The sequence below is a fragment of the Phaenicophaeus curvirostris genome, chromosome 4, assembly GCF_032191515.1.
Source record: "Phaenicophaeus curvirostris isolate KB17595 chromosome 4, BPBGC_Pcur_1.0, whole genome shotgun sequence".
Lineage (NCBI taxonomy): Eukaryota > Metazoa > Chordata > Aves > Cuculiformes > Cuculidae > Phaenicophaeus > Phaenicophaeus curvirostris.
The window spans coordinates 78344477-78366027 of record NC_091395.1 but is presented as its reverse complement, the minus strand read 5'-3'; the positions used below and the strand labels follow the sequence as shown (position 1 = coordinate 78366027).

Below are 21551 nucleotides of genomic sequence, written 5' to 3'. Positions count from 1 at the left end.
GAGTCGACGCGCCATTGGCCGAGCCGCGAGGGCGGCGAGGGGTGGCGGCAGCGCACGCGCGGCCCCACGTGGGGCGGCGGGGAGGTAAATAGCGGCGGCGGCTCGTGATTGGCGGGAGAAGCAGCCAATGGGAGGAGGCGACACGGCGCGCGCGGGGCGGGGGAGGAGGTGGAGGTGTAAGCACCGCGCTGATTGGTCCGTTCGGGGCGGGGTAAACAACATGGTGTGGGGGGGGGAGGCGGGAATCCCCCGCGCGCGGAGGGGAGGGGCGGTCACGTGACTGACACGTGGCGGGAAAGGGCGGGGGGGAGCTGAGCCCCTGAGGGGAGCGGGGGGGGGGGCGAAAAGGGGGGGAGACCCAGCCCTGAACCCCCAGTTTGGGGCACCTGGGGGGTCCCACCCCCAAATTAGGGGCTCCTGGGGGGGACGACGAGCCCTGCACCCTCGATTTTGGGGATCTTGGGGGGGATCTCGGCCCTGCACCCCCAAATTAGGGCCTCCTGGGGGGGCCTCAAAGCCCTGAACCCCCAGTTTGGGGTACCCGGAGGGGGTCCCACCCCCAAATTAGGGGCTCCTGGGGGGCCTCAAAGCCCTGAACCCCCAGTTTGGGGCACTGGGGGGGGTCCCACCCCCAAATTAGGGGCTCCTGGGGGTGGGACTACCCTGAACCCCCAAATTAGGGGCTCCTGGGGGGGCCTCAAAGCCCTGAACCCCCAGTTTGGGGTACCCGGAGGGGGGGCCACCCCCAAATTAGGGGCTCCTGGGGGGGTAAGAGCCCTGTACCCCCGATTTTGGGGATCCTGGGGGGGGATCCTGGCCCTGTACCCCCAAATTAGGGCCTCCTGGGGGGGGAACGAAGCCCCGAACCCCTAATCTGGGGGCTTCTGGGGGGGTCTCAAAGCCCTGAACCCCCAGTTTGGGGCACTGGGGGGGTCCCAGCCCCAAATTAGGGGCTCCTGAAGGGGGTCCCAGCCCCGAACCCCCAATCTGGGGGCTCCTGGGGGGGTCTCAAAGCCCTGAACCCCCAGTTTGGGGCACTGGGGGGGGTCCCAGCCCCAAATTAGGAGCTCCCGGAGGGGGTCCCAGCCCCGAACCCCCAATCTGGGGGCTCCTGGGGGGGTCTCAAAGCCCTGAACCCCCAGCTGGGGGGGAACTGGGGGGGCCCCCGAGTGATGGGGGCTGCTGGGGGGGGGTGTCCCGCTCCTGTACCCCCAAAATAGAGCCTCCTGGGGGGGGTGGGACAGAGCCCCGAACCCCCAGTTTGGGGGCCCTGGGGGGGGGGTGTCTAACCCCCAAAATAAGAGCTTTTGGGGGGTCTCATCCCCACCCCCCCCACACTTTGGGGAGCCCCCCCCGTGTCCCCCCATCCTGGTCCCCTCCCCCCAGTCCCTCCCCCCCGCCCCCCCCCCCCCACCCCCCGGGGCTCCCGGGACCCCCGAGATGCGGGCGGGTGGCAGGGGGGGCTCTGCCCCCCCAAAGCGGGGACCCCCGGCCCCCCAAAACCCCCCAACCCCGACCCTCGACCCGCTCGGACGGTGAGTGCTGCCCCCCCGCCCAAATATCCCCCCAGGACCCCCTAGACCCCCCAAATCACCCCTAGAACCCCCCCTGAACCCCCAAATCCCCCCAGGCCCCCCGAATCTCCCACTGTCCCCCCAGAACCCCCCTCAAAATCTCCCCCCCCAGCCTTTGGGGATCCCTTCAGGTGTTCCCGCAGATCTTGGGGTGCCCCTGGGGTCCCCTCTGCCCCCCAGGGTCCCCCAGGATCTTGGGGTCCCCACTGTTCCCCAGGTCCCTGCTGACCTCCAGGGTCCCCCCCCCCCAGATCTTGGGGTCCCCCCCCATCTTCCTGCTGACCCCTAAAGGCCCCCCAGGGTCCCCCCCAGATGTTGGGGTCCCCGGCGCTGGCCGGGGGGGGTGTCGGTGTCTGGAGGACGCGGAGGGGACACGGGGGTCACCCCGGGGCTGGCACCGGCCCCGCCGCCTGCTGCGCCTCCACAAATAGCCCTGGCCCCGCTCCCAGTGCCCCCAGTGCCCCCAGTGCCCCCAGTGCTCCCAGTGCTCCGGCTCCCAGTGCTCCCAGTGCTCCCAGTGTCCCGGCTCCCAGTGCTCCCAGTGCTCCGGCTCCCAGTGCTCCCAGTGCTCCCAGTGTCCCGGCTCCCAGTGCTCCCAGTGCTCCCAGTGCCCCCAGTGCCCCCAGTGCTCCCAGTGCTCCGGCTCCCAGTGCTCCCAGTGCTCCCAGTGTCCCGGCTCCCAGTGCTCCCAGTGCCCAGCTCCCAGTGCTCCCAGTGCTCCCAGTGTCCCGGCTCACAGTGCTCCCAGTGCTTCCAGTGCTCCCAGTGCTCCCAGTGTCCTGGCTCCCAGTGCTCCCAGTGCCCAGCTCCCAGTGCTCCCAGTGCTCCCAGTGTCCTGGCTCCCAGTGCTCCCAGTGCTCCGGCTCCCAGTGCTCCCAGTGCTCCGGCTCCCAGTACTTCCAGTGTCCTGGCTCCCAGTGCTCCCAGTGTCCCGGCTCCCAGTGCTCCCAGTGCTCCCAGTGTCCCAGTGCTCCCAGTGCTCCCAGTGTCCCGGCTCCCAGTGCTTCCAGTGCCCCCAATGTCCCGGCTCCCAGTGCTCCCAGTGCTCACAGTGTCCCAGTGCTCCCAGTGTCCTGGCTCACAGTGCCCCCAGCGTCCCAGCTTCCAGTGCTCCCAGTGCTCCCAGTGTCCCGGCTCACAGTGCCCCCAGTGTCCCAGCTTCCAGTGATCCCAGTGCTCCCAGTGCTCCCAGTGTCCCGGCTCCCAGTGTTTCCAGTGCCCCCAATGTCCCGGCTCCCAGTGCTCCCAGTGCTCCGGCTCCCAGTGCTCCGGCTCCCAGTGCTCCCAGTGTCCCGGCTCCCAGTGCTCCCAGTGCTCCGGCTCCCAGTGCTCCCAGTGTCCCAGCTCCCAGTGCTTCCAGTGTCCCAGCTCCCAGTGCCCCCAGTGTCCCAGCTTCCAGTGATCCCAGTGCTCCCAGTGTTCCCAGTGCCCCCAATGTCCCGGCTCCCAGTGCTCCGGCTCCCAGTGCTCCCAGTGCTCCCAGTGCTTCCAGTGTCCCAGTGCTCCCAGTGTCCCGGCTCCCAGTGCTCCCAGTGCTCCCAGTGCTCCCAGTGCTCCCAGTGTCCCGGCTCCCAGTGTTCCAGCTCCCAGTGCTCCCAGTGCTCCCAGTGCTTCCAGTGTCCCAGTGCTCCCAGTGTCCCGGCTCCCAGTGCTCCCAGTGTCCCAGCTCCCAGTGCTCCCAGTGCCCCGGCTCCCAGTGTCTCAATCCTCCCGGTCCTCCCAGTTTCCCCGTTCCACAGCTTCCAGTCCCCCCAGTGCCCTGGTTCCCAGTCTTCCCAGTCCCCAGCTCCCAGTCTTCCCAGTGCTCCCAGTCCTCCCAGTGCCCCCAGTTCTCAGTCCTCCCAGTTTCCCCGTTCCACAGCTTCCAGTCGCCCCAGTGCCCTGGTTCCCAGTGCTCCCAGTGCTCCCAGTTCCACAGCTCCCAGTCCTTCCAATCTCACACCTCCATCCTCCATCTCCCAGTCTTCCCAGTGCTCCCAGTCCCCAGTCCCCAGCTCCCAGTGCTCCCAGTCCCCAGCTCCCAGTGCTCCCAGTGCTCCCAGTCCGCAGCTCCATCCAGCTCCAGCCCAAGGGGGTTTGATGCTGCAGGAGATGCTGGTGGGACCTTGGGGCGCTGGTGGCACGGGAAGGGGGACAGAGGTGGGACAGTGGGACAGGGACGTCCCCAGGGGGGAATTATGGGATGTCCTGGAGCGTGGGGACCTTTGGCCTCACTGGCTGTGACAGGAGATGTCCTGGAGCTCCAGGGCTCTGGTGGATCTGGAGTTGGATCTCCAGCTTTTGAGGTCCAGGACCCAGAGCGCAGGATCTGAGCCGCTGGAGATGGCGATTTGGGGTCTTTGGGGTCATTTTGACGGGACAAGAGGTCCTGGTGTGGAGCTGGTTGATGGTCCAAGCGTGGACGGCTCTGGTGGATCTGGAGTTGCATCTGGACTTGCATCTGGAGTTGGATCTGGAGTTGGATCTCCAGATTTTGAGGTCACAGCGCAGGATCTGAGCCGTTGGGGCTGATGATTTGGGGTCTTTGGGGTCATTTTGAGGTCCTGGTGTGGAGCTGGTTGATGGTCCAAGCGTGGACGGCTCTGGTGGATCTGGAGTTGGATCTGGAGTTGGATCTCCAGCTTTTGAGGTCCACAACTCACAGTGCAGGATCTGAGCTGCTGGGGATGGCGATTTGGGGTCTTTGGGGTCATTTTGGGGGGACAAGAGGTCCTGGTGTGGAGCTGGTTGATGGTCCAAGCGCGGACGACTGGTGGATCTTGAGCTGGATCTCCACCATTTGAGGTTCTGGACCCAGAGCGCAGGATCTGAGCTGTTGGGGACACGGAGCTGAGGTCTTTGGGGTCATTTTGAGGGACACTGCATGTCACAGATCTCCACCTGAACCTCAAGCTGTTGTCCATCGCTGTCTGGATGCGACCATCCAACCGGTTCCTGGTCCACCGAACGGTCCATCCATCAAATCCACCTCTCAGACGTGACTCGGAAGTTCAGGAAAGAGCTTCCAGCTCTTCCAAAAGGTCCGAGGCTTTGCTGTGGTGGGAGCAGGGGGTGCCTGGGGGCTGGAGAAGCCACGATTTGAAGGCTTCCAAAAGCTGAGGACACGTAGAAGGGTTGACTTCTCAGGGTTATTAGAGTTCCCATGCGCTGGAGAGGAACAGAGAGAAGTTTGGAAGCAACCACCAAGGCAGGAATCTGGCTGGAAAGTGCCTGGAGGAGAAGGACCTGGGGGTGTTGGTTGAACAGGAGCCAGCAGGGGCCCAGGGGGCCAAGAAGGCCAAGGGCATCTTGGCTTGGATCAGAAACGGCGTGGCCAGCAGGGCCAGGGAGGTTCTTCTCCCTCTGGCCTCGGCCCTGGGGAGACCGCTCCTCGAATCCTGGGGTCAGTTCTGGGCCCCTCCCCACAAGAAGGATGTTGAGGCTCTGGAGCGAGTCCAGAGAAGAGCAACGAAGCTGGTGAAGGGGCTGGAGAAGAAGAGGAGCGGCTGAGAGAGCTGGGGGGGTTTATCCTGGAGAAGAGGAGGCTGAGGGGAGACCTCATTGCTCTCTGCAACTCCCTGAGAGGAGGTTGTGGAGAGGAGGGAGCTGGGCTCTTCTCCCCAGGGACAGGGGACAGGACGAGAGGGAATGGCCTCAAGCTCCACCAGGGGAGGGTCAGGCTGGACAGCAGGAAAAAATATTTCATGGAAAGGGTGATTGGTCCCTGTCCGAGGCTGCCCAGGGAGGGGGTTGAGTCCCCTTCCCTGGAGGGGTTTAAGGGCTGGATGGACGAGGTGCTGAGGGACGTGGGTTAGTGATTGATGGGGATGGTTGGACTCCATGATCCTGAAGGTCTTTTCCAACCTGGTCATTCTGTGGAAGGAAGGAAGGAAGAAAAGAAGGAATCAGCGAGGAGAAAAGAGCTGGGCCTGGTGGGCCAGGAGGGAAAGGCTGAGAGGAAAAGAAGGAGGGATGAGGGGGAAGAAGGGAGAGGAGGAAAGGCTGCCAGGCGGACTCTCCCAGCATGCTCCGCGGCTGCCCGTGGGTCGGGACCCGCCGCGGCGTCGCGGGGCTCAGTGCGCATGCGTCAAGCCCGGCTTTGCCAGCAGTAATGGCCGCCAGGCGGCGGCGCCGTGCGCACTGCGCATGCGCACTTCCCATTCCGGCCCCGCGAGCCTTTGTGCGCATGCGCGACGCTCACCCTTTGCCCACAGTAATGGACGGTCGGGGGGGAGCTGCGCGGCTCCAAGTGCGCATGCGCAGTGCCCACACCTTGCCCACAGTAATGGAGGCCGCGCGGCGTCGCAGCCGCAGCCGCGCATGCGCCAAAGCCCTTTTATAGGCCCCGTGTGGCGCATGCGCGCCGCGCGCCGGCCCCTTCCTCCGGGGCTTCGAGCCGGCGCGGAGCGGCCGCAGGTGGGAACCGGGCCCCGGGGGCGGGAGGGGGGGAACGAAACGGCGACGCCTCCTTCCCCTCAGGGCCAACCCCGGCCTGGGGCCGGCCTTTGAGGGCAAAACCGGGGGCTTCGGGGCCTCAACGGGGGCTTTTGGGGCTCAAAGGGAGGCCTTAGGGTCTCAAAGAGGGGCTTTAGGGGCTCAAAGAGGGGCTTTAGGGCTTAAACGGGGGATTTTGGGGGTCAAGGAAGGGCTTTTAGGGCTCAAAGAAGGGCTTTTGGGGCTCAAACAGGCTCTCTGGGGGCTCGAATCAGAGGTTTAGGGTCTTAACGGGGCCTTTGGGGCTCAAAGAGGGGCTTTGGGGGCAAAAGCAGGGGCCTAGGGGCCTAATCAGGGGCTTTTGGGGCTCAAACAGTGGGTCTTGGGGCTGAAACAGGGGCTTTAGGGCGCAAGCAGGGGATTTGGGGCTCCAGGAGGGGCTTTTAGGGCTCAAAGAAGGGCTTTTGGGGCTCAAACAGGCTCTCTGGGGGCTCGAATCGGAGGTTTAGGGCATTAACGGGGCCTTTGGGGACTCAAGGATGGGCCTCTGGGGCTCAAAGAGGGGCTTTGGGGGCAAAAGCAGGGGCTTCGGGGCCTAATCAGGGGCTTTTGGGGCTCAAAGGGGGGGGTTTGGGGCTGAAACGGGATTTAAGGGCTCAAAGAGGGGCTTTTGGGGCTCAAGGAGGGGCTTTGGGGGCTGAATCGGAGCATTAGGGTCTCAAGCAGGGGTTTTTGGGGCTCAAACGGGGCTTTGAAGCTTGTATCGGAGCTTTTGGGGCTCAAATAGGGGCTTTGGGGGCTCGAATCAGAGCATTAGGGTCTCAAGGAGGGACTTTAGGGTCTCAAGCAGGGGCTTTGTGGGTTCAAGGAGGGGCTTTGGGGTCTCATACAGGGGCTTTGAAGCTCATGTCGAAGCTTTTGGGGGCTCAGAGAGGGTCTTCGGGGGCTCAAGGAGGGCTTTTGGGATCTCAAAGTGGGGCTTTGGGGTCTCAAACAGGGGCTTTTGGGGCTCAAAGGGGGGCTTTGGGGCTGAAATGGGATTTAGGGGCTCAAAGAGGGGCTTTGGGGGCTCAAATCGGAGCATTAGGGTGTGAACGGGGGCTTTAGGGTCTCAAGCAGGGTCTTTGTGGGGCTCAGAGAGGGGCTTTGTGGGCTCAAGGAGGGGCTTTGGGGTCTCATACAGGGGCTTTGAAGCTCGTAGCGGAGCTTTTGGGGGGCTCAAAGGGTGCTTTGGGGGCTCAAAGAGGAGCTTTGGGGCTCAGGGCTTTTGGGGTCTCAGAGAGGGGCTTTGGGGTCTCAGGGTTTTTTTGGGCTGAGGGTCTTTGGGGGGCTCAGAGAGGGGCTTTAGGGTCTCAAGAGAGGGGCTTTAGGGTCTCAGAGAGGGGCTTTTTGGCACTCAGAGAGGGTTTTTTTGGGCTGAGGGGCTTTGGGGGGCTCAGAGAGGGGCTTTTGGGGGGCATTACTGGGGCTTTTGGGGCTGGAACACGGCTTTGGGGCTGGAACTGGGGCTTTTGGGACTCAACCAGGTTTTTTAGGGTCTGGAACAGGGGCTTTTTAGGGCTGGAAGGTGCATTTTTGGGGGCTGGGAAGGGGCTGCTTCCTCAGTTACAGCAAGTCCCGAGGAGGCCCTGGAAGTGATGTGAGGGCTGGAGAACCTCTGCTAGGAGGCCAGGCTGGGAGAGGAACCCCCATCCCTGGAGGGGTTCAAGGCCAGGCTGGATGGGGCTTGGAGCCCCTGATCCAGTGGGAGGTGTCCCTGCCCATGGCAGGAGGTGGGACTGGATGGACTTTGAGGTCCCTTCCAACTCAAACCATTCTATATTTTGATTCTAGGGTTATTTAACTAATTTAAGTATATTCTGTGTTGAAAGCCCCATCATCCATCATGCTTTCCAGCCCCTTTTCTCGCTTCCCTTTCTCGCTTCCCCTTTCCCTCGTGCTTTGGGTTTGGAGCTGAGCTCGGTGCCGTCGTCCTCGTTTCCGTGTGAAGCCGCAGCCGGGCGGCAGTGACCTCACTCCGGATTTCGGAGCTGAACGTAAACACAACCCCTTCCGTTCTTTGCTTTCGAGTTCAACGTTGACAGCGGTTTGGGTTCTTCTGGTGAGTTTTAAGGAGAAATGTGGGAAGTGTGGGTCTGCTGGAGGGTTTTGAGGTTCTCCAAAGGGATCGGAACAGGCTGGATCCGTGGGCTGAGACCAACGGGGTGAGGGTTAATGAGGCCAAATGCCGGGTCCTGCCTAGAGAAGAAGGAGGATCTCGCTGCTTCTCCAGTTGACACTTCTACTTTCTCTACCATTTTATGGCTCTGCTTGCAGTCATTTCAGTAGAAATTGTTGCCTTTCACAGCTGGGAAGTGTTCCAGCTGCCCAATTCCAGCGTTGTCCCACCCTTCGGCTACTTCCAGGGTGTGGTAGGTCCTCCTGGGACCTCCCCTCCTGAAAATGGCTCTGCTGCCTTCGGGTTTGTCCCACCAGGAGGTGACATCCGAGCTCGAGCTGCTTGGGATTCTGTCTCATGACTTCAGTCGCCCTTCCCACCTTCAAAATCTTCAGAGAGGGTTGAGGGGCTTTGGTTTATTGCTTAGAAAACGGCTGGAAAGGTCAATAAATGTCACTAAATCCCGGCTGTGGAGTCGTTATGAGCTGGAAAATGCTGGTGGAAGAGTCGTTGCTGGCTGTGTGATCCAGGAGGTTGGGTCGGGCTCGTTTCCTTCACCATCTGTGACCTCTCCGACGCGCATTAAGGTTTTATCCCAACAATGAGGTGTTAGGAAAAGTCATGGAAGAGGAGATCTCGAGTGTGTGATGAAGCAGACGCGAGAGAACCAGGTGATCAGGTCAACACAGGTTCATGAAAGGCAGGTCTTGCCAAACTAACCTGATCACCTTCTATGACAAAGTGACTCGGCTGCTGGCTGAGGGAAAGGCTGTGGATGGATCTTCCTGGGCTTCAGCAAAGCCTTTGACACAGTTTCTCCCAGCATTCTGCTTGGGAAACTGTCACCTCTGGGCTGGACAGGAGAACGAGCTCCTGGGTGGAAAACTGGTTGGCTGGAGGGCCCAGAGAGTGGTGGGAGATGGAGTTAACTCCAGCTGGAGGCCAGTGACAAGTGGTGTCCCCAGGGCTCAGGGCTGGGTCCTGTTCATTTATCAATGACCTGGATGAAGGCATCGAGGGCACCCTGAGTGAGTTTGGGGGTGACACTGAGCTGGGTGGGAGCTGGATCTGCTGGAGGGCAGGGAGGATCCAAAGGGATCTGAACAGGCTGGATCCATGGGCTGAGACCAACGGGATGAGGGTTAACGAGGCCAAATGCCGGGTCCTGCCCTTGGGGCACAACAACCCTGAGCAGCTCCAGACTAGGAGAAGGCTGGCTGGAAACTGCCTGGAGGAGAAGGACCTGGGGGGGTTGGTTGAACAGGAGCCAGCAGGGGCCCAGGGGGCCAAGAAGGCCAAGGGCATCTTGGCTTGGATCAGACCCGGCGTGGCCAGCAGGGCCAGGGAGGTTCTTCTCCCTCTGGCCTCGGCCCTGGGGAGACCGCTCCTCGAATCCTGGGGTCAGTTCTGGGCCCTCCCCACAAGAAGGATGTTGAGGCTCTGGAGCGAGTCCAGAGAAGAGCAACGAAGCTGGGGAGGGGGCTGGAGAAGAAGAGGAGCGGCTGAGAGAGCTGGGGGTGTTTAGCCTGGAGAAGAGGAGGCTGAGGGGAGACCTCATTGCTCTCTGCAACTCCCTGAGAGGAGGTTGTGGAGAGGAGGGGGCTGGGCTCTTCTCCCAAGGGCCAGGGGACAGGACGAGAGGGAATGGCCTCAAGCTCCACCAGGGGAGGGTCAGGCTGGACAGCAGGATGAAATATTTCCCAGCAAGGGTGATTGGTCCCTGTCCGAGGCTGCCCAGGGAGGGAGTTGAGTCCCCTTCCCTGGAGGGGTTTAAGGGCCGGGTGGACGAGGTGCTGAGGGACATGGGTTAGTGATTGATGGGGATGGTTGGACTCCATGATCCAGTGGGTCTTTTCCAACCTGGTGATTCTCTGATTCTGTGATTATCCAGTGAAAAAGACAGGTTTGTTGGATGTGATTCTGGTTCCAAAGCAGTGTTTCAATCTTTACACTCCCCTCGGTGCCTCGTGGGGTTTTTTCCTCACCGGTTGTAGAATCCGTGATGTGACGCAGGCCAAAAAAAGCTGTGAAAGCACCTTATCCTTGTCTTTTGACTTTCAGCTTCGTGTTGTTCTTGGAACGGTTCGCTCCTCTCGTGAACTCCTTGCCCCTTGGCGTTCCCAACCCCGTTGTTTGGGCTCCTCCTCCCTTGCCGCTCGCGCACGTGAAGACGCAGTTGGCTCTCCAGCGCTTGAGCTCTCCTGCTCCCACCGCTCCGGGGCCTCCTCATGCCTGGATAAACCAACTTTTCCTCCCGAACACCATGTTCAACCCTCGAGGAACTTTACCTCAGCGGCCAAGGGGGCCGAATCCATCGGGCCCCAAGCCTCCTCCTGGCTCCCTTCGGGAAGGAGTCGTGGTGGGACTTCAGCGCAAACCTTCGCCCGCGATGCCTCAAGGGATGTCGCAGCGACTCTCCGGCTTGGAATCGGCTCCGTGGCGTGGTTCGCAGCGGATCAACGTGCGGGTGACCCTGCACAGGCCCGATCCGAGGCAGGTGAAGAAGAAAACCAACCTCCACCAGGAGCAGAAAGGAGAACCCTGCGCCGCTCGCTGGGACAGCAGCTCCTGCTCGACGGGGGCCACCACCCCGAAACCGTCTTCCTCGGAGCCCAGCTCCAGCCCCCAGAGCCGCTACACGCCCGAAAGCGCTTCCAGCATCCTAGCGAGTTTTGGCTTGTCCAACGAGGATCTGGAGGAGCTCAGTCGCTACCCAGACGAGCAGCTGACGCCGGAGAACATGCCGCTGATCCTGAGGGAGATCCGCGTGCGCAAGATGGGTCAGTCCTCCGGCCTGCGCCCTCCGGGCCGAGGAGAAGAGGGCGGCGCGAGCGGCTCGGCGGTGAAGAGCAAAGTCATCGATTACGGCCACGCCAGCAAATACGGTTACGCCGAGGAGCCGCTGGAAGCTCACGCCTACGATCCCGAAGTGCCTACGGAGGATCCTCTGGAAGCTCGGGGCTATCGTCCCGAGGCGTCGAGCGGGGAGAGCGGCGAAAGCTTCCGCCGCGAGCCCGTGGCCGTGGGGCCGCTCTTTCCCGTTGAAGACTTGATGAAACCCGCCGCTTTCCAGAACGGTTCCTCCACCGCTTGCTCCTTTTTCCCTCCAGAACCTCCGGAAAAGGCGGCGGGCCTGTGCGCGGCCCCCGCGGGGCTCCCCGCCGTCAAATCCCTCTCGCAGGCTCCGGTTCCGCCCGCGCTGCCGCCGCCGCTGCTGCCGCTGCCCATCCTGCCGCCGCTGGCGCAGCCGGTGCTGCTGCCGCCGCCTCCCGTGGCGCAGCCCGTCCTGCCGCCCGCGCCGCACCCGCCCTTCTCCCCGGGGCTCTTGGCCGTTCTCAGCTCCCACGAGAGGCTGCAGCGAGACGCGGGGCCCAAAGCCTTCGCGGCGGCGCCGGACGAGCCGATGAAATCGCCGTACGGCGGCGGGGAAGGCTCGTGGCTGCCGGCGTTTCCCGAAGGCGACGGCCACAAGAGGAAACGCCTGCCCACGCCCTCCATGATGAACGACTACTACGCCACCTCGCCGAGGATCTTCCCCCACATGTGCTCGCTGTGCAACATCGAGTGCGCGCAGATGAAGGTGAGAGAGCTCCTCCATCTCCTCCATCTCCTCCATCTCCTCCATCTCCTCCATCTCCTCCATCTCCTCCATCTCCTCCATCTCCTCCATCTCCTCCATCTCCTCCATCTCCTCCATCTCCTCCATCTCCTCCATCTCCTCCATCTCCTCCATCTCCTCCATCTCCTCCATCTCCTCCATCTCCTCCATCTCCTCCTGCTCCTCCATCTCCTCCATCTCCTCCTGCTCCTCCTGCTCCTCCTGCTCCTTCCCCGCTCCATCAACTCGTTGCTTCCACTTTGCTCAACGAGTTTACGGGGCCCATCACCAGCTCCGGCGCTTTCCATGCAAAACCACCTGGATTTCCTACTGGCTTCAATGTTAAAAGTGATTTTGTGTCCTGGTTTGGGTCGTAAAATGAACGGCATCACGCTGGGGTGGAGATGTTCCTGGGTTTGCGTTCTTCGTAGAAGGTCCTTCAGCTGGGTCAGGAGATCCATGGGTTCAATCCAGGCTGGGTGGAGAAAGGCTTGGGAGCAGCCCTGAGGAGGAGGACTTGGTGCTGGGGAGGAGAAGCTCAATGTGAGCCACAGCATAGAAACCCCCCGTGTCCTGGGCTGCATCCAGAGCCGCGTGGCCACCAGGGCCAGGGAGGGGATCCTGCCCCTCTGCTCCGCTCTGGGAGACCCACCCGGAGTCCTGGGTCCAGCTCTGGAGTCCTCAGCACAGGGAGGACATGGAGCTGGTGGGGCGAGTCCAGAGGAGGCCACGGAGATGATGTGAGGGCTGGAGAACCTCCTGTAGGAGGCTGAGAGAGTCGGAGTTGTTCATCCTGGAGAAGAGAAGGCTTTGGGGAGACCTTAGAGCAAGTTCCAGTAGGGAAAGGGGCTCCAGGAGAGCTGAGGAGGGGCTCTGGATCAGGGAGAGCAGGGACAGGATGAGGGGAACAGTTCTGAGCTGCAAGAGGGGAGATTGAGATGAGATCTTGTGGAGAAATGTTCTCCTGTGAGGGTGGGGAGGCCCTGGCCCAGGTTGGATGGAGCAGGGGTGGCTGCCCCATCCCTGGAGGGGTTCAAGGCCAGGTTGGATGGGGCTTGGAGCCCCTGATCCAGTGGGAGGTGTCCCTGCCCATGGCAGGAGGTGTGACTGGATGATCTTCAAGGTCCCTTCCAACCCCAACTAATCTATGATTCTGCGATTCAAATCTGCAGCCATTGAAATAACTGCCCGTAACCAGAACTTGGGGTCAAACACCAGCTTTTTCCTTTCTAACCAACCTTCTCGGTCTCTTCTCTCGTCCAGTACTGGATCCTGCACCAGAACAGCCCGTCCCACCTCGAGAGCTGCCGCCAACTGCGCCAACAGTAAGGGACCTCTTGGAACCCTTTGGTCATGTGGGAAGTGTTCGCTGAATGTTGGAGACTTGATGGTCTGGTGGGTCTTTTCCAACTTGGTGATTCTGATTCTTTGATTCAATGAGGCCGTCCTAGCCCCGTTCCCTTGGCCAGGATCCCAGAATGACCAGGTTTGAAAGGACCCCCAGGATCATGGAGTCCAACCATTCCCATCAATCACTAACCCATGTCCCTCAGCACCTCGTCCACCCGGCCCTTAAACCCCTCCAGGGAAGGGGACTCAACCCCCTCCCTGGGCAGCCTCGGACAGGGACCAATCACCCTTGCTGGGAAATATTTCATCCTAATGTCCAGCCTGACCCACCCCTGGTGGAGCTTGAGGCCATTCCCTCTCGTCCTGTCCCCTGTCCCTTGGGAGAAGAGCCCAGCTCCCTCCTCTCCACAACCTCCTCTCAGGGAGTTGCAGAGAGCAATGAGGTCTCCCCTCAGCCTCCTCTTCTCCAGGATAACCCCCCCCCAGCTCTCTCAGCCGCTCCTCTTCTTCTCCAGCCCCCTCACCAGCTTTGTTGCTCTTCTCTGGACTCGCTCCAGAGCCTCAACATCCTTCTTGTGGGGAGGGCCCAGAACTGACCCCAGGATTCGAGGAGCGGTCTCCCCAGGGCCGAGGCCAGAGGGAGAAGAACCTCCCTGGCCCTGCTGGCCACGCCGGGTCTGATCCAAGCCAAGATGCCCTTGGCCTTCTTGGCCCCCTGGGCCCCTGATGGCTCCTGTTCAACCAACCCCCCCAGGTCCTTCTCCTCCAGGCACTTTCCAGCCAGCCTTCTCCTAGTCTGGAGCTGCTCAGGGTTGTTGTGCCCCAAGGGCAGGACCCGGCGTTTGGCCTCATTAACCCTCATCCCGTTGGTCTCAGCCCATGGATCCAGCCTGTTCAGATCCCTCTGGAGAACTTCAAAACCCTCCAGCAGATCCACCTTCAACCCAGCTCAGTGTCACCCACAAACTTGCTCAGGGTGCCCTCGATGCCTTCATCCAGGTCATTGATAAAGACATTGAACAGGACCCAGCCCTGAGCCCTGGGGACACCACTTGTCACTGGCCTCCAGCTGGAGGTACCTCCAGGGGTTGGAGATGAGGTGGCTCCTGTGTCCTAAACAGCAACGTTTGTCCCCAGACCCTTCTTCATGACATGACAGTTGCCTTCAGCCCCCCGAGGGAGCAGTTCCTCGCTGATTTGTGTTTGGTTTCACAGGTACCCGGACTGGAACCCGGAGTCGCACTCCTCCAAGAGGTAACGGCCTTCTCCTAACACGTTCTCATTAACGTCTTGCTGTCATAAACACCTGGTAATTAAGGTAATTAGTTGTCGTTAGCGAGCTCTGGCTGTGTTTGCAGCATGAAATTATGCTCCGGTGTCACGGTTTGGCCGCGGCCTGGCCTGGTTGGAAGCCAAACGGGAGCGATTTGGTCTCAAAACTTTTCATCCAGGGGAAGAGAAGTGGGAGAAGAGGTTGGGGTTGGAAACTGAACCTGAACCAGCTTCCCAGGAGATCGTTTCTCCCTAAGATCTCATCTCCATCTCCGCTCTTCTGGCTCAAAACCGTTCCCCTCATCCTCTCCCTCTCTTGATGAGCTTTGAGGTCCCTTCCAACCCAAACTGTTCTATGAGTCTATGAACTTTCAGAACGTGATATTCCTCAGATGAGGCTGAGGTGGAGTTAGGAACATGTCGCAACAAATCGCAGCTAAACCACACCAGAAGGAGAGGGTGGCATCCAGAGGGACCTGGACACGATGGAGAGTGGGGCTGGGAGAACCTCAGGAGGTTCAACCACGCCAAGGGCAAGGTCCTACACCTGGGTTGGGTCAATGTGAAGTTTCAGTCCAGGATGGGAGATGATTGGGATCAGCCCTGAGGAGAAGGGCTTGGGGAGCTGGGGGAGGAGAAGCTCAACAGGAGCCACAACGTGTGCTCACAGCCCAGAAACCCCCCGTGTCCTGGGCTGCATCCAGAGCCACGTGGCCACCAGGGCCAGGGAGGGGATCCTGCCCCTCTGCTCCGCTCTGGGAGACCCACCTGGAGTCCTGGGTCCAGCTCTGGAGTCCTCAGCACAGGGAGGACATGGAGCTGGTGGAGCGAGTCCAGAGGAGGCCACGGAGATGATGTGAGGGCTGGAGAACCTCCTGTAGGAGGCTGAGAGAGTTGGGATTGTTCATCCTGGAGAAGAAAAGGCTTTGGGGAGACCTTAGAGCAAGTTCCAGTAGGGGAAGGGGCTCCAGGAGAGCTGGGGAGGGACTTTTTAGAAGGGCCTGAAGTGACAGGACAAGGGGAGCGGCTTGAAACTGGAGAGGAGAAGATTGAGACTGGACACAAGGAGAAACTTCTTCACACTGAAGGTGAGGAGGCCCTGGCGCAGTTTGCCCAGAGCAGGGGTGGCTGCCCCATCCCTGGAGGGGTTCAAGGCCAGGTTGGATGGGGCTGGGAGCCCCTGATCCAGTGGGAGGTGTCCCTGCCCATGGCATGGGTGGGACTGGGTAGGCTTTGAGGTCCCTTCAACCCAACCCATCTCATGATTCTGTGATTTCAAACTGTCTGGTTTCATCGTTTTGCAGTCCAGCCGCTCCCGTTGGCCACTCGAAAGCAGTTTGGACGCGGGTGGGTGTTCCCTCGTTTCAGCCAGGAGATCCCATGGGGAGAGGCACCATCTCATCTCACCCTCTGTCCTGAAAACTGATGCTTCTGCTGTTGATGTTTTCAAACACACGCCCTGTGAGCTCATTTGACGTGAATCTGAGCGACTCTGAGTAATTTAGCTCTGCTCGGATTTCAGCCTCAGCCCAAACACTGACACCACTTGGAGTTCTGCTGGATCTCCTGGGGGTTTCCTTACGGCGTTGGATGTAGTTGGGTTAGTGATTGATGGGAATGGTTGGACTTGATGATCCGGTGGGTCTTTTCCAACCTGGTGATTCTCTGATTCGATTCTGTGTAGGATGACACGTTATGGAGAAATGTTTTCAGGTCTGAGGAGAAGGCCCGGAGACGATGTGAGGGCTGGAGAACCTCCTGTATGAGGCTGAGAGAGTTGGGATTGTTCAGGAGAAGAGAAGGCTCTGTGGAGACCTTAGAGCATCTTCCAGTAGAAAAAGGGGCTCCAGAAAAGCTGGGGAGGGGCTCTGGATCAGGAAGCGCAGGGACAGGGCGAGGGGAATGACTTTGAGCTGGAAGAGGGGAGACTGAGATGAGATCTTGGGGAGAAATGTTCTCCTAGGAGGATGGGGAGGCCCTGGCCCAGGTTGCCCAAGGAGCAGCAAGCTGCTCCATCCCTGGAGGGGTTGAAGGCCACGTTGGATGGGGCTTGGAGCTCCTGATCCCATGGGAAGTGTCCTTGTCTAAGCATGAAGTGGAACTGGAAGGGCTTTTTTTCCAACCCAACCCATTCTGTTACTCATTGAATTGCTTGATTGGAAAAGACCTTTGAGATCAAGTCCAACTGTTCTTGTCCACTCAACCATTTGATCTCCATCTCTTCTCTTCCTGGAGTCCTTTTCCTCAGTGCTGGATCTCACAACCTCCGTTTCTTGGAGAGCTTTCTCTGGTTCTTCCGTGTTTATCTCTCCTCCTTTCTCCTTTCCCACCCAACCCATTCTGAGTTCCTCCAGCGAATCTTTCCAATCCATCCGTTAACAAAACCGACTCAGAATTTATCCGTTTGGGTTCGTCTTTCTCCTTCTCAAGCTCATCCTGGGTCTTTATTTTTTCAGAAACGCCGGTGACCGCAAAGAAAACCAGACCCCGCGGCGCCGTTCCAGCTCCAACAGCCCCCGGCGCTCCCGGCTCGGACCTTCCAGCTACGTTGCCCGTCGGTCCCGTTCGAGGTCCAGGAGCCCCCGCCGGTTCCGGCCACCGAGGCCAAGAAGTCGAAGCCCTCGGCAGATGCGACGGTTCAGCCCCAAACACAGATCCAGGTCACCTCAGCGATCGAGGAACCCGCTGAGGAGCAGCCCTCGCCCGCAGAGGTCGTCCAGTAGCGACTGGTCATCGAGGAGGTCAACCCGATCCCAAGGTAAACGGGGAAACGCTCTGAGGTGTTGAGACTTCCTTAGATTTCAGGAAGACCGAGTTGATTTCAGGAGGTTTCTGTGTCACCTTGGCATTTTTTGTAGTGAAATCGTTTCAAAAATCAGGTTTATTTTGGTGTCGCTTTGTGAGAAGTTTTGCTTAGAAGGAATTCTGGAGTCCTCAGCACAGGGAGGACGTGGAGCTGGTGGAGTGAATCCAGAGGAGGCCACGGAGATGATCCAGGGGCTGGAGAACCTCCTGTAGGAGGCTGAGAGAGTTGGGGTTGTTCAGGAGTAGAGAAGGCTCCAGGGAGAACTTAGAGCAGCTTCCAGAAGGGAAAGGGGCTCCAGGAGAAGCTGGGGAGGGGCTCTGGATCAGGGAGTGCAGGGAGAGGATGAGGAGAACGGTTTTGAGCTGCAAGAGAGGAGTTTGAGATGAGATCTTGTGGAGAAATGTTCTCCTGGGAGGGTGGGGAGGCCCTGGCCCAGGTTGCCCAGAGCAGGGGGTGGCTGCCCCATCCCTGGAGGGGTTCAAGGCCAGGTTGGATGGGGCTTGGAGCCCCTGATCCAGTGGGAGGTGTCCCTGCCCAGGGCAGGGGTGGAACTGGCTGGGCTTTGAGGTCCCTTCCAACCCAACCCATTCTATGAGTCTATGATTAAATGGTTTGATTTTTTCTGCCAGGGAATGTAAGAAATTGAGTTCTCAAGGGTGTGATCTTCTCGCTGCACGACAGAACTCGCTGCTCTTGATGCCTTCGGCTGAGTTCTGTCCCCTCCTCTGCCTCGGCCCTTGTCCTCCAGGGATGGGGCAGCCACCACTGCTCTGGGCAGCCTGGGCCAGGGCCTCCCCGCCCTCAAGGAAGAAGAATTTCTTCCTAATGTCTCCTCTCAATCTTCTCCCTTCAATTTAAAGCCGTTTCCCCTCATCCCATCACTCCAGGCCCTTAGAAGAAGTCCCTCCCCAGCTCTCCTGGAGCCCCTTTCCCTACTGGAAGCTGCTCTAGGGTCTCCTCGGATCCTTCTCTTCTCCAGGCTGAACAACCCCAACTCTCTCATCCTGTCCTCATAGTGGAGGTTCCCCAGCCCTGGGATCGTCTCCGTGGCCTCCTCTGAACTTGTTCCAACAGCTCCATCTCCTTCTTTTGTTGGAGATTCCAGAGCTGGACACAGGACTCCAGGTTGGGGTGTCCCCAGAGTGGATCAGAAGGGAAGAATCACCCCAGTGTTCCTTCTCCTCCAGCTCTCTGGGTTCCTGGAGGCATCTCTGCCTGCGTTTCCTAGTTGTCCTCACTAAAAAGTTCAAAGAGCATGGTGGGAAGAGCATGGAGGTCTGTTAGTACTTGGAGACCATCTTTTCTTGGGTCTGTTTGAGGTTCTCTGACCTCAACGAGGCCCAGGATTGGACGAGGAGCGGGTGGGGGAGCTGAAATCACGGGGAAAGCCACCAGCGATATGTTTGAGTCTTGCTTGAAGGCCAAAGCCACCGACCCCCGGCTGGTTTCCCTTCCTTCTCAGCCAGGACGGCGGCTCTGGAAGCCGTCGTGAAAAGTTTGGGATGGGCCTTTGTAGCTGAAATTAATAAAGAGAAAGCGCTGGAAGGAGCTGGGCGAGAGTTTTTGCGATTGGGAAAGTCACGACCCTCTCATGGACCTTTAGGGAAGGTGCCTGGAAACGCGAAGAAGCCTTTGAAAATGAGTGTTTCTCCAAAGGCTTCAAAGAAAGGCGACTCATCAAGTTCTTCGTCTCCTGAAAACGAGGATTTACTCCAGAGCAAAGAGGTGGAAGGGGAGGAGGATGAAGAATCCGCTGGACCTCGTCCTGCTCCGTATAACAGGGTGAGTTTCATGCTGGTTCTCTCTGCGATGGGAAGGTTTGGGTTGGATGGGAAGGTTCACGGAAGGAGAATGGTTGGGTTGGTTGACTCTGCTGGAGATTTCGCCTTCTCCATGTGAAGATCTGCTGGTCACAGGTAAGTGTGGTGATCACACAGCCAGGGTTTGCAGCGGGTGGGAAGGAAAAGCTTCTTGGTCCTTTCCAGCAGCAGAAAAGAAGGTCCATGAGGCTTGGATCTTGCTCCTACCAGGTGCTTCAAACATCACGGATCAACCAAGTTCTGCTTTAGCAGGTGGATGGAGTTGTCCCTAAGGACAAGGTCTGAGGGACATGGGTTAGTGATTGATGGGAATGGTTGGACTTGATGAGCCGGTGGGTCTCTTCCAACCTGGTGATTCTCTGATTCTGTGAAAGAGCATTGGCTGGTGCTGCTGGGGGCTGATAGATCAGAGCAAGAGAAGCTCAACAGCAGCCACCAAGGCGAGCTCGAAGCCCAGAAACCAGCTGTGTCCTGGGCTGCATCCAGAGCCGCATGGCCACCAGGGCCAGGGAGGGGATCCTGCCCCTCTGCTCCGCTCTGGGAGACCCACCTGGAGTCCTGGGTCCAGCTCTGGAGTCTTCAAGATAAGAAGGAGATGGAGCTGGTGGAGCGAGTGCAGAGGAGGCCACGGAGATGATGTGAGGGCTGGAGAACCTCCTGTAGGAGGCTGAGAGAGTTGGGGTTGTTCATCCTGGAGAAGAGAAGGCTCCAGGGAGACCTTAGAGCAGCTTCCAGTAGGGAAAGGGGCTCCAGGAGAACTGGGAGGCGCTCTGGATCAGGAAGAGCAGGGAGAGGATGAGGGGAATGGTTTTGAGCTGCAAGAGGGGAGATTGAGATGAGATCTTGGGGAGGAATGTTCTCCTGGGAGGGTGGGGAGGCCCTGGTTGCCCAGAGCAGGGGTGGCTGCCCCATCCCTGGAGGGGTTGAAGGCCAGGTTGGATGGGGCTTGGAGCCCCTGATCCTGTGGGAGGTGTCCCTGCCCATGGGGACTGGATGGTCTTTGAGGTCCCTTCTACTTGACCCATCCCGTATTTCCATGACTGTTGTTGATCTTCTCTCTGGTTTCCATCTCCAGCTGCTGCGGGAGGAGCTGCTGAGCCGCGGGACAGTCCTGCGAATCTCCGATCTCCCCGATGACGGCTTCTCCGATCAGGATATCAAGAAAATCGTCCAGCCCTTTGGGAAAGTGAGTGACCTCCTCGTCCTTCGCTCTCGGAATGAGGTGAGGTTTGTGTCCCAACACCAGAACAACAATCAAGCAGTGAAGAAATGTCACCTTTGGGTTGGAGTTGGGCTTCCTGAAGAGTTTCTCCTCAAGGATCACGGGTTTTATCTTGGAATAGATGGGAGTCCTGGCTTGATAACTTCAGGCTTGGTGGCTTCCAGGATCTTAAATATCAGAGGGAGTCGGAAGCTCTTGGGATGAAACTGAAATCCAGAGTTTTTCATCAGAATCCGTGTAGCACCAGGGCCAGGGAGGGGATCCTGCCCCTCTGCTCTGAGGGACCTCACCTCGAGTCCTATGTCCAGCTCTGGAGTCACCAGCATGAGGAGAACATGGAGCTGTGGGAACAAGTCCTGAGGAGGCCATAGAGATGATCCAAGGGTGGGAGAACCTCCTGTATGAGGCTGAGAGTTGGGGTTGTTCAGTCTGGAGAAGAGAAGGCTCCAAGGAGACCTTAGAGCAGCTTCTAGTAGGAAAAGAGGCTCCAGGAGAGGAGGGACAGAATGAGGGGAATGGTTTTGAGCTGCAGAAGTGGAGATTGAGATGAAATCTTGAGGAGAAATGTTCTCCTGGGAGATTGGTGAGGCCCTAGCCCAGGTTTCTCAGAGCAATGGTGGCTGCTCCATCCCTGGAGATGCTGAAGATCAGCTTGGATGGGGATTGGAGCAACCTGATCCAGTGGGAGGTGTCCCTGCTCATGGGAGAGGATGGAACTGGATGGGCTTTGAGGTCCCTACCCACCCAACCCACTCCAGGATTGTAAGAACATGGAGAGCGTTGGAGCTGCAGCTCCGTTGGGAGCAGATTCCCCGCGGAGAGGTTGCAGGGAATGGTTGAAGAAAGGCTGAAGGTGCCATTTCTTTCAGGCCTTCTTGGAGATGAACTACAAAGAAGCCGTGATGGCAGCGGTGGAGTACGGAGAAACGGTGCCCGTGCTGCTCAACGGGAAACGGGTGAAGATCAGCGCGGCAGAGAAGCCAAAAGCTCCTCCTGGCCAGGTGAGCAGCTCCATGGTGAACACCTTGATAGTCCACGTGGCCTGGTGTCCTGCTCCAGAGCCCTTGGCCTCCACACATCTAGATTGCTGGGGTTTAATCTAGTTTGAATTTCTCCCTGGGAGACCCACCTGGAGTCCTGGGTCCAGCTCTGGAGTCCTCAGCACAGGGAGGACATGGAGCTGGTGGAGCGAGTCTAGTGGAGGCCATGGGGATGATGTGAGGGCTGGAGAACCTCCCGTAGGAGGCTGAGAGAGTTGGAGTTGTTCATCCTGGAGAAGAGAACGCTCTGGGGAGACCTTAGAGCAGCTTCCAGTAGGGAAAGGGGCTCCAGGAAAGC

General features: G+C 59.4%; 1 protein-coding gene across 7 annotated transcripts in view; it reads left to right on the top strand.

The window, feature by feature from the left end:
* The first annotated feature begins 10337 nt into the window (after positions 1 to 10337).
* ZNF638 (zinc finger protein 638) overlaps positions 10338 to 21551 on the top strand; it is a 35865-nt gene continuing 24651 nt past the window's right edge. For all 7 annotated transcript variants that reach the window (XR_011337397.1, XM_069856603.1, XM_069856604.1 and 4 more), the window contains exons 1-7: positions 10338 to 11725; positions 13007 to 13068; positions 14309 to 14347; positions 16822 to 17123; positions 18775 to 18953; positions 20067 to 20213; positions 21083 to 21214. Coding sequence is in view for 6 of the 7 variants with exons in the window: in XM_069856603.1 (XP_069712704.1) it covers positions 10409 to 11725; positions 13007 to 13068; positions 14309 to 14347; positions 16822 to 17123; positions 18775 to 18953; positions 20067 to 20213; positions 21083 to 21214 (2178 nt within the window). In the remaining variant the exon portion in view is untranslated. The remainder of the gene's footprint in view (positions 11726 to 13006; positions 13069 to 14308; positions 14348 to 16821; positions 17124 to 18774; positions 18954 to 20066; positions 20214 to 21082; positions 21215 to 21551) is intronic.